Source organism: Gorilla gorilla, chromosome 18 (genome assembly GCF_029281585.2).
Source record: "Gorilla gorilla gorilla isolate KB3781 chromosome 18, NHGRI_mGorGor1-v2.1_pri, whole genome shotgun sequence".
Lineage (NCBI taxonomy): Eukaryota > Metazoa > Chordata > Mammalia > Primates > Hominidae > Gorilla > Gorilla gorilla.
In genome coordinates, this window is record NC_073242.2 from 36,778,682 (window position 1) to 36,793,266 (window position 14,585).

Sequence of the window (14,585 nt, forward strand, 5' to 3'; positions counted from 1 at the left end):
TGGTGCCAAAATGGAAGCTTTAATGAGTGTTACTCCTAGACAGTCACGTCTCAGCTTCTGCCAGCCTCCACTGTCCCAGCTCTCTTAGCTGGGCGACAGGTGAGCTAGTTGCTGAGGGGTAGGGATCTGGAGTCTAAAGAGCAGAGCCAGGCAAAAGGAGGTACAGGAAGCCCCCGATGGGGGCTGGGCTCCCGGAGTGTGGTGCTGGGGGGTCATAGGCTTCAGGCCGGCCCCTCTTCAGGCATTCCTAGCAAAGCCACCAGGGGCTCCAGGGGTGTGGGGGTCCCCATGGGCACAGGGTGGGTGCGTTCATGCTTGCGCAAGTCGCTGGCACTCAAGAAGGCCTTGGGACAATGGGGGCAGGTGTAGGGGCGCACTGAGCTGTGAGTGCGGCTGTGTTTGCGCAGCCCAGCCCGGTCAGAGAAGCTCTTGCCGCACTGGGTGCAGGGGAAGGGCCGGAGCTCCGGGTGTGAGCGCTCGTGCCGACGCAGCAGCGTCATTGTGGAGAAGGTCTCCTTGCACTCTCGGCACACAAACTGGGGGGGCTTCTCGTCAGCCTCCTCACCCCCCGCCTCGCCTGCCCCTTCCAAGGGACCAGGAGCCTCCCGGACACCAGCATCTTGGCATTCCACATGCTCCACCGTCATGCCCACCACCTGCCACTGTGTGGCCATCACACCACCTGACTCCGGGGGCAGCCCTAGCAGCCCTGCTGGAGGGTCCCCTAGCCCCGCCCCTGCTGCCGGGGCGGCTGAACTCTCACCTGCCACGCCCACAGGCAGCGCCAACCCCACCACCAGCTCCTGTGCAGGGGGCACCCCCGCGGCCTCACTGCTTCGATGGGTCCGCTCGTGCTTCCTCAGGCTCGACGACACCACAAAGGATTTCCCACACGCGTTACAGTGGAAGGGGCGCTCCCCCGAGTGCACCCGGCTGTGCTTCGTGAGGCTGGCACGCTCGGCGAAGGCTCGCCCGCACTCCTCACAGCGGAAGGGCCGCTGGCCAGAGTGCACCAGCGCGTGCCGCTTGAGGTCCCAGGACGCCACGAACGTCTTGTCACACTGCAGGCACTTGAACGGCCGGTCGCCCGTGTGCACACGCCGGTGCATGGCCAGGTCCGCCGGCTGCCGGAAGTCCTTGCCGCACTTCTCGCAGTGGTATGGCTTCACCCCTTCATGCGCGCGCTGGTGGCGACGGAAGCTCGAGGGGTCGGAGAACATGCGGCCGCAGCGCGGGCACAGGAAGGGCTTCTCCCCCGAGTGCGTGCGCTCGTGGCTCTGGTAGGAACTGAGCTGCGTGAAGCCCTTGCCGCAGGCAGGGCAGCGGTAGGGCTTCTGTGCCGCGTGGATGCGCTGGTGGCACGTGAGCGAGGATGAGCGGGAGAAGCTCTTCCCGCACTCGGAGCAGAGGAAGGGGCGCTCGCCGGTGTGGGACCTGCGGGGGTGTGGAGGACTTGGCATGAAGGCGACAGACCCATAACGTGACCCCACTGCCTGTCTGGGCTGTACTTTAGGGGCTCCCCAAACATTCGTGGGGGCCTAGGCTTAATCCCCTAAGAGCCACATGGCTGCACCCCAGAGGAAGAAGCCTTCAGGCTGGCTGGGTGTCTCTATTCCAAAGACCTGTCTCTGCACATTAAAGACCAAGATATGGGCCGGGCGCGGTGGCTCACGCCTGTAATTCCAGCACTTTGGGAGGCCGAGGTCAGGAGATCGAGACCATCCTGGCTAACACGGTGAAACCCCGTCTTTACTAAAACTATAAAAAATTAGCCGGGCGTGGTGGTGGGTGCCTGTAGTCCCAGCTACTCGGGAGGCTGAGGCAGGAGAATGGCGTGAACCCGGGAGGCGGAGCTTGCAGTGAGCCGAGATCTTGTCACTGCACTCCAGCCTGGGCGGCAGAGCGAGACTCTGTCCCCCAAAAAAAAGAAAAGAAAAAAAAAAAAAAAGACCAAGATATGGCCAGGCGCGGTGGCTCACGCCTGTAATCCCAGCACTTTGGGAGGCCGAGGCGGGCGGATCACCTGAGGTCAGGAGTTCAAGACCAGTGTGACCAACACGGAGAAACCCCATCTCTACTAAAAATACAAAATTAGCCGGGCATGGTGGCACATGCCTGTAATCCCAGCTACTCGGAAGGCTGAGGCAGGAGAATCGCTTGAACCTGGGAGGCGGAGGTTGAGCCGAGATCGCGCCATTGCACTCTAGCCTGGGCAACAAGATCAAAACTCCATCTCAAAAAACAAACAAACAAACAAAAACAAAACAAAACAAAACAGAAAACCAAGATACGTGTCCTCCGCCTTTTTTTTCCTGTTCCCCAGGCTGGAGTGCAGTGGCCTGATCATGGCTCACTGCAGCCTCGACCTCCCAGGCTCAGGCCATCCTCCCACCTTATCCTCCCAAGTACCCGGGACTAGAAGTGTACATCCCCACGCTCAGGTAATTTTTTTATTTTTATAGAGACGAGGCTTGCTGTGTTGCCCAGGCTGGTCTTGAACTCTTGGGCTCAAGCAATCCTCCTGCCTCAGCCTCCCAAAGTGCTGGAATTATAGGCGTGAGCTATTGTGCCCAGCCTAGAAACATGTCATTAATGTAGAGGCTGAGAAAAAGAAAAAAAAAAATGACCTAGACAAACCAGGCCCCACTCACACCTCCTGGTCTCCACAAAAGACCCTCAGAACTGCCCAATTCCAAACCCCGCCCCCTTTCCAGCTGGCCTAGAACGGAGGCCAATCTGACCCAATCCCATTCTCAGGGATCAACCTCAAGGTGGTTGCCACCTCTGCCCAATCAGGGGCACCAATTTCTCCCACATGCCTAGCCCCTCCCCTTGGATCTGCCATGCCCACCTTCCCATTGGCTCACTTTAGCCTGAGACTCAACCCCCGGCCCCATTGGCTGCAGCAACGCTGTCGCCCTGCCCCGGAAGGCATCCTCACCGCTCATGGTTGCGGAGGTCCTTTAGCTCCGCATAGGCTTTGCCGCAACGCTCGCAGCTGTAGGGCCGCAGGCCAGCGTGAGTACGCCGGTGCTTGCGGAACACTGAAGGGTCAGCAAAGCTCTTGCCGCAGTCGGCGCAGGCGTAAGGCCGCTCGCCTGTGTGGCCACGCTGGTGGATCTTGAGCTTGGAGAGCGCGCCATAGGCCTTGGGGCAGTGCGCACAGCGGAAGGGCAGTTCGCCAGCGTGCGAGGCCAGGTGCACGCGCAGGCACACGGGCTGCATGAAGCGGCGGCCGCACTCGGGGCATGGAAAGGGCTTCTCTCCCGTGTGGCTGCGCCCGTGGCTGCGCAGCTCGGGTGCCGTCTTGTAGGCTTTGGGGCATAAAGGACACGCATAGGGCCTAGGCTTGGCCGCGGAGCCTGACACCTTCTCCCCACTGGCTTCCTCTGCCTTAGCTTCTGTCTCTGGCTTTGGCTTCACCTCGGCCACCTCTTCAGAGCAGTCTGCCGGCCCATGTGTGGCAGCGTGGCGCGCTGCCCTGGGCGCGTTTGGAAATGTCTTGGTACAGGACAGGCACTTGTAGCGGCGGCCCGAGCGCTTGTAGCCGGGGGCTGGGGACCGGGCCTCTGCAGCCTCCACTTCCATGGCCTTGGTGAATGGGGTTTCTCTGCAAGAGAAGCAAAGTTAGACCAAAGCCACATACCTTCGCCACTCCTGAAGGCCTCAGAGAGAACCCTATCTCATCTGCATTTCTCACCTCGGAACCCACACATCCTTCCTGCCCAGCATTCCTGGCTCTGACGCCCTGCGTTCGTTTCCTCCCTGATCTGCTCATTGAAGAAAGGAGTTGGACCAAGTGTCCGCAGAGCCACTAGGAAAGGAGGCTGGGGGTCACAAAAGATTCACCTACACTTCCCTCCCCCTCCTCAATGGGCTTTTCCAAACACTGTGGCATTCCCAGAGGCCCAGGTTCCATCTGTCTCACCATCTTCCTTCTTCAGCTCAGTGTCCAAGAACTATGCCAGGATAAAGAGTGTACCCAGACGTGGGCCTGGCCTGAAGGTCTCCAAGCGCCCAGAAAAGACAGACCTGGGACCAGAAAAGGGCTGAGCCAATGGGCTAAATCTGGTAGCTGGCACTGTCTGGAAGTGACAGGTCCCCAGCATTTGTGTTTTCTTTCCTCCTCTGGATGGCTAGTCCTCAGAGACAGCAACTTGTTCACACAGAATTCTGGCCTTGCACAGCTGTACGGGCCTCCGCCCCAGACTGGAATCTGTCCACTCTCTGCTCTGGAATCTTGTTGGCCTGTTCCCACAACTCTGGTAATGGAGAATCACTCAAGGCAGCCTGAGCCATTACTAGCAGCTAGAAGCCTCTTTCTGAGTCATAACTGATGTATCTGATCTAACATGGCCTCCTGGGATACCAGCTCTAGCTGAGATCCCTACTTTCTGGTCCAGAACCCAGACGCCCTCCACCCAGCTGCTCCTGGGGATCATGGTTGGGAGGAAACAGGATTAATGGCTGTATTAGTCTTAACACCAGCTCATCCTCCCTGGGGGATGAAGGGAAGAGGATTATGGCAGATCCACTTAAGGAGTGCTCAGCAGCTGCTGCTGGGGGAAGGGGTCTGAGGAGTGGGGGCTGCAGGGAGCCAGGTGTGCCCAGAGGCTAGGAGGCCTACGTTCTACTTCCAGCCCTGTGGATTACTATGAGACCTCAGTGAAATGAGTGTTGTTTATAAGACTATTTCCGCCTGGCCGGGCGCGGTGGCTCACGCCTGTAATCCCAGCACTTTGGGAGGCCGAGGGGGGCAGATCACGAGGTCAGGAGATCGAGACCATCCTGGCTAACACAGTGAAACCCTGTCTCTACTGAAAATACAAAAAAATTAGCCGGGCGTGGTGGCGGGCGCCTGTAGTCCCAGCTACTCGGAGGCTGAGGCAGGAGAATGGTGTGAACCTGGGAGGCGGAGCTTGCAGTGAGCCAATATCGTGCCACTGCACTCCAGCCTGGGCGACAGAGCGAGACTCCGTCTCAAAAAAAAAAAAGACTGTTTCCTCATCTGGACACATTACGGGTTGGTGGCTTCTAAGTTATGACACTGGGGTTCAGGAGGAGGAAACTGAGCTGAGCCACGAGGGTGCTAGGGGAAATACAGAGACTCAGGGCCCCTTATGCCAGGAAAGGGTGGGAGAAACAGCTTACCTGGTTGACCCAGGGAGGACACAGGAGCCCCTGACGCGTGGCAAGGGCCACATCCTTAGAGTCAGCACCCTTCTGCCTGAAATCCCGGCCTCAGGCCTGCACGCTGCCCTCCCTCCCCAACCCCATGCAGCCGGTCTTCTCCCAAAAGTAATGAATGATGTTTCCTGTTCCCTGCTCAAGAACTTTCCATGGCTTCCACCACACCATGCAAATCCCCAGGTCCTTCCTGCTTGTTCCAAATCTGACAAGTCCTTCACTGGAGCCCCACTTCCACCAGGAGGATCCTCAAGCATCTCCCCTTTGGGTTTGGCCCCAATCCCACAAAACTCCATTCTATTCTCACTTGGTTATTTCACTTTTCCCACTAAATCCTAGGGCTTAGCCAGGTGTGGTGGCATGCGCCTGAAGTCCCAGCTACGTGGGAGGCTGAGGCGGGAGGATCCCGTGAACGCAGGGGTTCGAGGCTGCAGGGAACTATGATCGTACCACTGCGCTCCAGCCTGGGCAACCTGGCGAGACCCCATCTCTACTAAAAATAAAAATTAGCAGATGTGGTGGCATGTGCCTGTAGTACTGCCTACTTGAGAGGCTGGGGTGGGAGGACTGCTTTAGCCCAGGAGTTCAAGGCTGTACCACTGCACTCCAGCCTGGGAGACGGCAAGACACTGTCTCAATCAATCAATCAATCAATAATCAATCAATCAATCCTGGGGCTTGAAGATAAGTTAAAGGGACTGAATTCTAACCTTTCTGATGACTTGAATTCTTCCTACAGTTTCCAAGGGATCCCTCCCTATTTCTGGATGAGGTACTCACTACCTCTTCCAGACGGTTTCTGGAGAATCTGCCTGATAATGTTCCTCCTTAATAAAAATGATAGCTTGGGCCAGGTTCAGTGGCTCACACTAGCACTTTGGGAGACCAAGGCGGGGGGATCGCTTGAGCCCAGGAGTTCAAGACAAGGCGGGTGGATCCCTTGAGCCCAGGAGTTCAAGACCAGCCTGGGCGATATAGCGAAATCCCATTTCTACAAAAAATACAAAAATTAGCCAGGCATGGTGGTGCATGCCTGTACTCCCAGCTACTCAAGAAGGCTGAGGTAGGAGAAATGCTTGAGCCTAAGGAGACTGAGGTTGCAGTAAGCCAAGATGGTGCCACTGCACTCCAGCCTGGCAACAGAGTGAGACCCCATCTCAAAAATAAATAAATAAATAAATAAATAAATAAATAAATAAATAATAAAAAAGATAGCTCACATTTACTGAGCACTCGCCAAATACCAGGCAGTATCCTAAACTCCTTATGTGTATTAGCTCAGTTACCCTTCATGGCAACCCCATGAGGAAAGTTCTGTTATTCCATTTTCACAGATAAGGGAACCAAGGTCCAGAGAAATGGTTCAGTATTTTGTTAAGTGCCCAGTCCCTGAAGCCAAACTGTCTGGCTTCAGATTTTGCCTCCATCACTTCCCAGCTGATGTGACCGTGTGTAATGTACTGCATGTCTTAGAACCCCAGTTTTCTAATCTGAAAAATGGAGATGATAGTACTTACCTGACAGAGTTGGGTGAGGAATGAATGAGTTAAAAATAATTACTGTCCTCAATTATCAAAGCGTCTTCTCAGAGCCAGACACATTGCTGGGTGTGCTAGTTTATTTAATTTAATGTCTTATAGCTTCCTGAGATAGGGATTCTTGTCCCTACTTTACAGAGGAATAAATCGAGGTTCCAAGAGTTAAGTGACTTGCCCATGGTCCCACAATGGGTAACCTAAGCAGCTGGGACTTCAGTCCAGGTGTTTAATTTGCCTTAAGTTGCTGGGGTCTTGCTCAGTGGTCTGGGGCCTCTTACGCTTGTCTGCTGCCTCCACCAGCCCCACAGTGACCAGAACCCTGAGCTCAGGTCATACCTGTGTCTTCTCTCATCCTTGCAGAACTGCCCTGAGACCCTGGCCGGCACCCTTTATGTCTCTGCTTCCCTCTCAGAGGGCTTGGCCCAGTGGTTCTGAGCTCTGGTCCTTCTACTGCCTCTTGCCAGCTCTGGGTCTCAGCCTTCCTATCTGTGAGTTAGACACCAGGTAGCTGGAGGGGAAATCCCTCCTCCCATGGCACTTCCCAGGGGAAAAGGTAGGGGAGTGCCAGGTTGGTCTCAGCATGCGCCCAGCTAGGCTAGGTCTCTGTCTAACATCCCACCATTAAAAAAAAATAATTATATATATATATAAATTTTTGAGATGGAGTCTTACTCTGTTGCCCAGGCTGGAGTGCAGTGGCATGATCTTGGCTCACTGCAACCTCCGCCTCCTGAGTAGCTGGGACTACAGGCACCTGCCACCACACCTGGCTAATTTTTTGTATTTTTAGTAGAGACGGGGTTTCACTGTGTTAGCCAGGATGGTCTCAATCTCCTGACCTCGTGATCCGCCCGCCTCGGCCTCCCAAAGTGCTGGGATTACCGGCGTGAGCCACCACGCCCAGCCTTTTTTTTTTTTTTATTAAAGAGCTTGAGGTAGGCCTCAGGAATCTGTATTTTAAATACACTCTGGATCATTCCAGCCAATACTTTTGTTTGTTTGGTTTTGAAACAAGATCTCACTCTGTCGCTCAGGCTGGAGTGCAGTGGTGCAGTCATGGCTTACTGCAGCCTTGACTTCCCAGACTCAAGCAATCCTCCCACTTCAGCCTCCCAAGTAGCTGGGACTACAGGCATGCACCACCATGCCTGGCTAATTTTTATTTTATTTTTAGTAGAGATGAAGTCTTGCTATGTTGCCTGGGCTGGTCTAGAACTCCTGGGCTCAAGTGATCCTCCCACCGCAGCCTCCCAAAGTGCTGGGATTACAGGCGTGAGCCACCGTGCCTGCCCAACCAATACTTAAGAACCAAACACACATCCTTAGGTCTCCACGAGCTCTCAGGAGAGGAGCATTTTAAGTGTTCACTACACCTCTTTTTCAGATATTGAGATTAAGGTCCCCACAAAGGAAAAACTGTACACAAGGACACACAACTGGTCAAGGAGCCAGACTCGAACCCAAGTCTCCATTCTCTCCCCCAGGTTGAATCATGAGACTTCCCACTGCTCCCAGGAAAAACACCAATATCTTTTCCATGGCCAGCATAGCCCCAAACCATCTAAATCCTGCCTACCTGGGCAGATCACTTGAGGCCAGGAGTTTGAGACCAGCCTGGCCAACATGGTGAAACCCCATCTCTACTAAAAATACACACACACACACACACACACACACACACACACACACACACACACACACACATCCTGCCTACCTCACCTCCCACTCCTCTCCCTGGCCCACTGGGCTCTACCCACAGAGGCCTCCTTTCTTCTCCTCAAAGAGCTAAATTCCTTCCCACCTCAGGGCAGTGGCACTAGCAGTTCCCTCTGTCTGAGCCACTCTTCTCCCAGGATCTTTGTGTAGCTGTCTTTTTTGGTGTTATTTGGATCTCAGCTCCCAGTCACCTCCCCAAAAAGAGCTTTCTTGACCACCTTTCCTTTTCTTCCCCCCTTTTAATATTCCAAATTTTTTCCTTTTTTAACCAACCAAGGAGCACTGAATGACTACCTTTCTCAATGCTAGCTTTACCCCTGATAATCATTCTCTATCTACTCTTTATTATTATTATTATTTTTTGATGGAATCTCATGATTATCTATCAAGCAGTTCTCCTGCCTCAGCCTCCTAAGTAGCTGGGACTACAGGTGCCCGCCACCATGCCCGGCTATTTTTTTTTTTTTTTTTTGAGACGGAGTCTCACTCCGTCACCCAGGCTGGAGTGCAGTGGCACAATCTTGGCTCACTGCAAGCTCCGCCTCCTGGGTTCATGCCATTCTCCTGCCTTAGCCTCCCGAGTAGCTGGGACTACAGGTGCCCGCCACCACGCCCGGCTAATTTTTTGTATTTTTAGTAGAGACAGGGTCTCACTGTGTTAGCCAGGATGGTCTCAATCTCCTGACCTCGTGATCCACCTGCCTTGGCCTCCCAGAGTGCTGGGATTACAGGCATGAGCCACTGCACCCGGCCCAATCCCGGCTAATTTTTGTATTTTTAGTAGAGATGGGGTTTCACCATGTTGGCCAGGATGGTCTCGATCTATTGACCTCGTGATCCGCCCACCTCGGCCTCCCAGAGTGCTGGGATTACAGGTGTGAGACACGGCGCCCGGCCCTTTTTTTGAGACGGAGTCTTACTCTGTCACCCAGGCTGGAGTGCAATGGCACAATATCTGCTCACTGCAACCTCCGCCTCCCAGGTTCAAGCGATTCTCCTGCCTCAGCTTCCCGAGTAGCTGGAATTATAGGCGCCCACCACTACATCTGGCTCATTTTTGTATTTTTAGTAGAGAGAGGATTTCACCATGTTGGCCAGGCTGGTCTTGAACTCCTGACCTCAAGTGATCCACCCACCTTGGCCTCCCAAAGTGCTTGGATTACAGGCATGAGCCACCGCGCCCAGCCCTCTTTACTTTTTAAAAATTGTTTTTATTTTTATTTATATATTTATTTTTGAGACAGAGTTTCACTCTTGTTGCCAAGGCTGGAGTGCAATGGCACGATCTCTGCTCACTGCAACCTCCGCCTCCCCAGTTCACGAGATTTTCCTGCCTCGGCCTCCCGAGTAGCTGGAATTACAGGCATCCACCACCACGCCCGGCTAATTTTTTGTATTTTTAGTAGAGATGGGGTTTCACCATGTTGGCCAGGCTGGTCTCGAACTCCTGACCTCAGATGATCCACCGCCTCGGCTTCCCAGAGTGCTGGGATTACAGGCATGAGCCACCGTGCCTGGCTTATTTTTATTTATTTTATTATTTATTGTTATTATTATTTGAGACAGAGTCTCCCTCTGTTGCCCAGGCTGGAGTGCAATGGTGTGATGTCGGTTCACTGCAACCTCTGCCTCCCGGGTTCAAGCAATTCTTCTGCCTCAGCCTCCCAAGTATTTGGGATTACAGGTGCCTGCTACCACGGCCAGCTAATTTTTTGTATTTTTAGTAGAGATGGCCATGTTGGCTAGGCTGGTCTGGAACTCCTGACCTCAGGTGATCCACCCACCTTGGCCTCCCAAAGTGCTGGGATTACAGGCTTGAGCCACCATGCCTGGCCTATTTATTTTATTTTTATTTATTTATTTTCTTTGAGAGAAAGTCTTTGTTGCCCAGGCTGGAGTGCAGTGGCTGCATCTCAGCTCACTGCAGCCTCCACCTCCCGGGTTCAAGTGATTCTCCAGCCTCAGCCTCCCGAGTAGCTGGGACTACAGGCGAAAGCCATCACACCTGGCAAACTTTTGTATTTTTAGTAGAGACAGGGTTTCACCACGTTGGCCACGCTGGTCTCGAACTCCTGACCTCAAGTGATCCGCCCGCCTCAGCCTCCCAAAGTGCTGGGATTACAGGCGTGAGCCACTATGCCTGGCCTTTATTTTTATTTAGAGATCGGGTCTCACTCTGTCACCCTGGAGTGCAGTGGCTCAATCATAGCTCACTTCAGCCTCAAACTCCTGCACTCAAGCAATCCTCCTGAGTAGCTAGGACTATAGGCACCCACCACCACACCTCGCTAATTTATTAAAAATTCTTTGTATATAGAGATGGAGGTCTCACTATGCTGCCGACAGTGGTCTCAAGAACTCCTGGCTTCAGGTGCTCCTCCACTTTGGCTTCCTAAAGTGCTGTGATTACAGGCATGAGCCACAGTGACCAGCCCCCCCTCCTCTCTAATTTCCTTTATGGTGTCATCTGGACAATACTCCTTGCAAGCTTACCATGGGCAAGGTATCATTCTAAGCATTTTGTGCATAATACTCAACTACTCAAGCCAACTGCACAGCTGCCTAGCAGTTCAGTATGAGTGAATGTTTGTGTTCCCTGTCCATTCATATATTGAAATTCTAACTCTCATTGTGACTGTATTTGGAGACAAGGCCTTTATGGAAGTAATTAAGGCTGAATGACGTCATAAGGGTATGGCCCTGGTCCAGTAGGATTAGCGTTCTTATGAGAAGTGACACCACAAAGAAACAAGCTTACTAGTCACGGTCCCAGCCAGTGTTCAAATCCCAAACACCTGCTCTCTGAGCCCTGACTATTGCTTTGCTAGCATTACACATCTTATCGTTTGGCTGTTAATTCTTCATCACCAGCACCAGAGTCCAGGCTGGCAAAGGGCTAGGAAACCGATCATCTGCCTCCTCTACACCCAGAACCCTGTGTGGTGACCCAAAACAAATGGAAAGAACCAACCTCAGATGAAATTTGAACCCAGGTCTGTAGCCTCTGCCTCCTCCACAGTAGGAGTTTGTGAGAATGTCCACCAATAACTGTTTATTAACTAAATTCCTCCACCTTTCCAAGTCCACAAGGCCCAACTATTGCCCCAGTATCCCACAGTGGGCTCCCTGTCGTGGCGATGAAGCCTTGCTTTGCCTCACTACTGGCTTAGGAAGGGGATGAAGTTCTGCTGTCTCACTAGGCAAGCAAAGATTCAATTTCCAAAAATCCTAGGCTAGGACCCTGGGGCAGGGATGAGGAGAAAAAGGCACCTCAATCTTCCCATCTCTAAACAAGCAGTCACCACACAGGCCTCACGGCCAGGAGTGACGTAGTGAGCGGATGAACCCTGCAGAAGTGAGCGCTAATCATATCCTAGGCCTCCTACCTGGCCAGTTCACAACCTGATCCCAACCTACTTTTCCAGCCTCAGCTCCAGCGACAGAGTCCTCCTCCCGGCAGCGACCGAACCTCCAGCCACAATTCTCAATCCTCCACCTCTAGATGCAGTTTCCTGGGCTCGGGAGCCCTTGCCTGCCTTCTCCAACGGGAAAGCCCCTTTACATCCTTCAAGAACCCCCTTCCCTAGTGCCCTCAGGAATACTTAATGGCAGTAGAGAGGTAAGGGCCCCACGCCGCTCTGGACCTCAGTTTCCTCATCAGTAAAATGGGGTCCCTTAAGTTTGTGGGAGTTTGAAGGGCGGTGGGGCCTACGAAGCGCGCCGAGGAGCCGAGAGTTGCAGAAACCCGGAGCTCCTTGCTCCTCGCAACCGTCTGTAAGCGGCGCCCCCGCCAGCCAGGCAGCCCCTGGAGGGCAGGACCCCGGTTATGAGCCTCATAAAACGTGGCCTCGGAGGACGTGGCAAGGAGGACCGAACGAAGGATGAGGAGATGAACAAATGAATGGACGGAAGGCCGAATGAGGGACAAAGGCTTGCAAGATGGCGTTCTCTAGGACCGCGGGAGTGGTGGCCGGGCCTCAGCAGGGGAGGGGGCCGCCGGCGCCGGGGATCTTGCAGCGCGGACCTCGCGGCCGGGACAAAACCCCGCAACATGGCGGGCTCTAGGACCCCCGGGACCACACCGCGCCGGGCCAGCAGCCGCGCGGGCCGAGCCTGGGTGTCCGCAGCCCAGAACCGCGGAGACAGCCGGCGGGTTCTAGGACCTGCTGGGCCCGCAATGCGCCCGGGGCCGCTCACAGCCCGCCCCGCCCGCGCTGCTCGCGCTGGGCCAACCCGGCCCGCCCTCGGCGCCCTCAGGGAAACTGAGGCCAGCTCGGATCGTGGCCGCGTGGGAGCTGCCCGGGGCCCTCGCGGCTTCCCGCCGGCGTTTCCTACCTGATGAGACTTGTGCTGACTCCGTGGCGTCGGCGTCGATCCTCGCACCGACGGAGCCCGGACCCTGCCAAACAGAGGCCGGCGCTAGGACCCAGCGGGGGGCGGGGAGGTGGGAGCGGTGGTGCGGCGAGCGGAAGTGAGGGATCTTCCTCAGCTAGGAAGGAAGGGAAAGTTCCCGGGGAACCTCCAGCCTATGGCGGCAGAGAAGCATCTTGCAAGAGGTCTCTGTGTGTGCTGAGGCAAGGGGACGCCGGGCAGGCTGACGGTATACGCCCGCCTCGTGTTAGTCTGGGGCCAGGTCACCGGCAATGTCTTCAAGAACCAGAAGGTGGGAGGACAAAAAGGCCATACTCAAGCTCTGCAAAACCTAAGTCCAATTATATTCCACAACATTTCCTTTAATAGCAAGGTGTGGGTTTCACGAAGTTTTCTCCATCTGCCTTGGGAAAAGTCCTCCAGAGGGCCCCACGAAAAGCGTCACCAAAGTACTGTGGCCAGGGCTGTAGAATCTTTTTCTCCCTTTCTGCGCCTATTCAATATGCACCGGAACGATTCTAGCTGCTCTTGCCGGAAGTGTGGCTAGCATAGCGTGCAAAGACGCCGCGTTGTGACCTACGTGGGCGGAGTCAGCCGTGCAGACCTAGAACCTAGCGCCGGAAGTGTGTCTGCGTAAAACTGCGGCTCGGAGGCGGGACAGGCAGTGCTCCCGAAGCGGAAGTTTCGCGGGGAAGCTTTTGCACCTAAGGACACTTCCTGTTTCCTAGTAACAATAGGAAGTGTCCGCAGAGCTGGGGGTAGACTCCTGGCTCATGCCAGCTGCGCCCTCTTTTCTCTACCTCCTTCCTCTTCCCCCCTTCTCCTTTCCCTCTTTCCCTTCCCTCCCACCTCCCGGGAACCCTGCCTGAGTGTGCGTGTGTGGGAGCGCGAGAGCCCCCCGACAGCCACCCCTTGGGGCGCGCGGCTGCAGTTAGGGTAAGGGTCCCAGTGCGCAGGCGCGCTCTCGTTCGCGGTCCCCAACTGACGCGCCCGCAGCGGGAAGGAGAGGGGGCCGCCGGTGCGAGGTAGGCGTCCTGAGAGGAAATTGGCAGACGAGATGAGTGAGGTCAGAGGACTTCATTGGTGGTTGACTAGGGGAGGGGACTTTTGATCAAAGGGGCTTTGTGAGGTGAGAATTCCGGGGGCAGGTTCAGTGAAGGGGTTTACGGTCGGAGACAGTTGTACTGGGGTCCCATGGGAAGAAGAGTCAGAGTTGGAGAAGGACAAGACGATGTAGGAGGCATGAGAGAGCAAGGGCTTTGGGATGAAGACCGCCTCAGTCAGGGGGTTTGCTGTTACGTGAACTAGAATAACAGGCATTGCCGTGTGTTCTGAGGATTAAGTAACACAATGAATATAGTTAGCACAGTGCCTGGCACATGGTAATATAATACTCTTCATGAGTTGCTGTCATCATCAGTATTAAGAGAGGAGGCAGAAGAAAAAAATGAGAAAGACTGGTGAGGGTAAGATCAGGAGGCATGGGAGAGAAAAGGTAGGCAATGAAGTGACATTACAACCTGGTATTGATGTTATTCCCAAGATGGAAGATAGTTTGAGTTCAAGGGAAGTAGATAAAAGAAGTCGCTAAGAGAGTCTTTTGGGGTTTTTTGCTTTTTTGAGATGGATTCTCGCTCTGTCACCCAGGCTGGAGTGCTGTGGTGGGATCTCAGCTCACTGCAACCTCCACCTCCCAGGTTCAAGCAGTTCTTCAGCCTCAGCCTCCTGAGTAGCTAGAATTACAGGTGCCCACCACCACGCCCAGCTAATTTT

At 54.4% G+C, this 14,585-nt stretch overlaps 2 protein-coding genes across 9 annotated transcripts in view; one reads left to right on the forward strand and one right to left on the reverse strand.

Annotated features, from left to right (window-relative positions):
• Positions 1-12,913, reverse strand: ZNF668 (zinc finger protein 668). 4 transcript variants are annotated; one of them, XM_004057531.5, is made up of 3 exons: positions 12,777-12,913; positions 2,942-3,610; positions 1-1,434 (listed from the first exon to the last, which is right to left on the reverse strand). In XM_004057531.5, the coding sequence occupies exons 2-3, from the start codon at positions 3,586-3,588 to the stop codon at positions 222-224; spliced, it is 1,860 nt and encodes a 619-aa protein (XP_004057579.2). In that variant the 5' UTR covers positions 3,589-3,610; positions 12,777-12,913; the 3' UTR covers positions 1-221. The 4 variants fall into 4 exon arrangements, with proteins under 4 accessions (XP_004057579.2, XP_004057581.2, XP_055221933.1 ...); XM_004057533.4 differs by lacking the exon at positions 12,777-12,913 and adding an exon at positions 11,859-11,970; XM_055365958.2 differs by lacking the exon at positions 12,777-12,913 and adding an exon at positions 3,929-4,740.
• ZNF646 (zinc finger protein 646) overlaps positions 12,906-14,585 on the forward strand; it is a 9,751-nt gene continuing 8,071 nt past the window's right edge. For 2 of the 5 annotated variants that reach the window (XM_019012411.4, XM_019012410.4), the window contains exon 1: positions 13,787-13,878. The gene's annotated coding sequence lies outside the window, so the exon portion shown is untranslated. Of the gene's footprint in view, positions 13,105-13,536; positions 13,879-14,585 lie in introns of those variants that run through there. The other 3 variants (XM_055365946.2, XM_055365944.2, XM_004057529.5) reach the window with 3 other exon arrangements.

Excerpts from the sequence above, each read along its gene's own strand:
- ZNF668 (XM_063700162.1), bottom strand. The coding sequence starts at position 3,732 with ATGCTGGGCAGGAAGGATGTGTGGGTTCCGAG. Across the intron at positions 3,611-3,700 it reads AAGGATGTGTGGGTTCCGAG|AGAAACCCCATTCACCAAGG; the intron begins GTGAGAAATGCA and ends CTTCTCTTGCAG. Across the intron at positions 1,435-2,941 it reads GACCTCCGCAACCATGAGCG|GTCCCACACCGGCGAGCGCC; the intron begins GTGAGGATGCCT and ends ACACCCCCGCAG.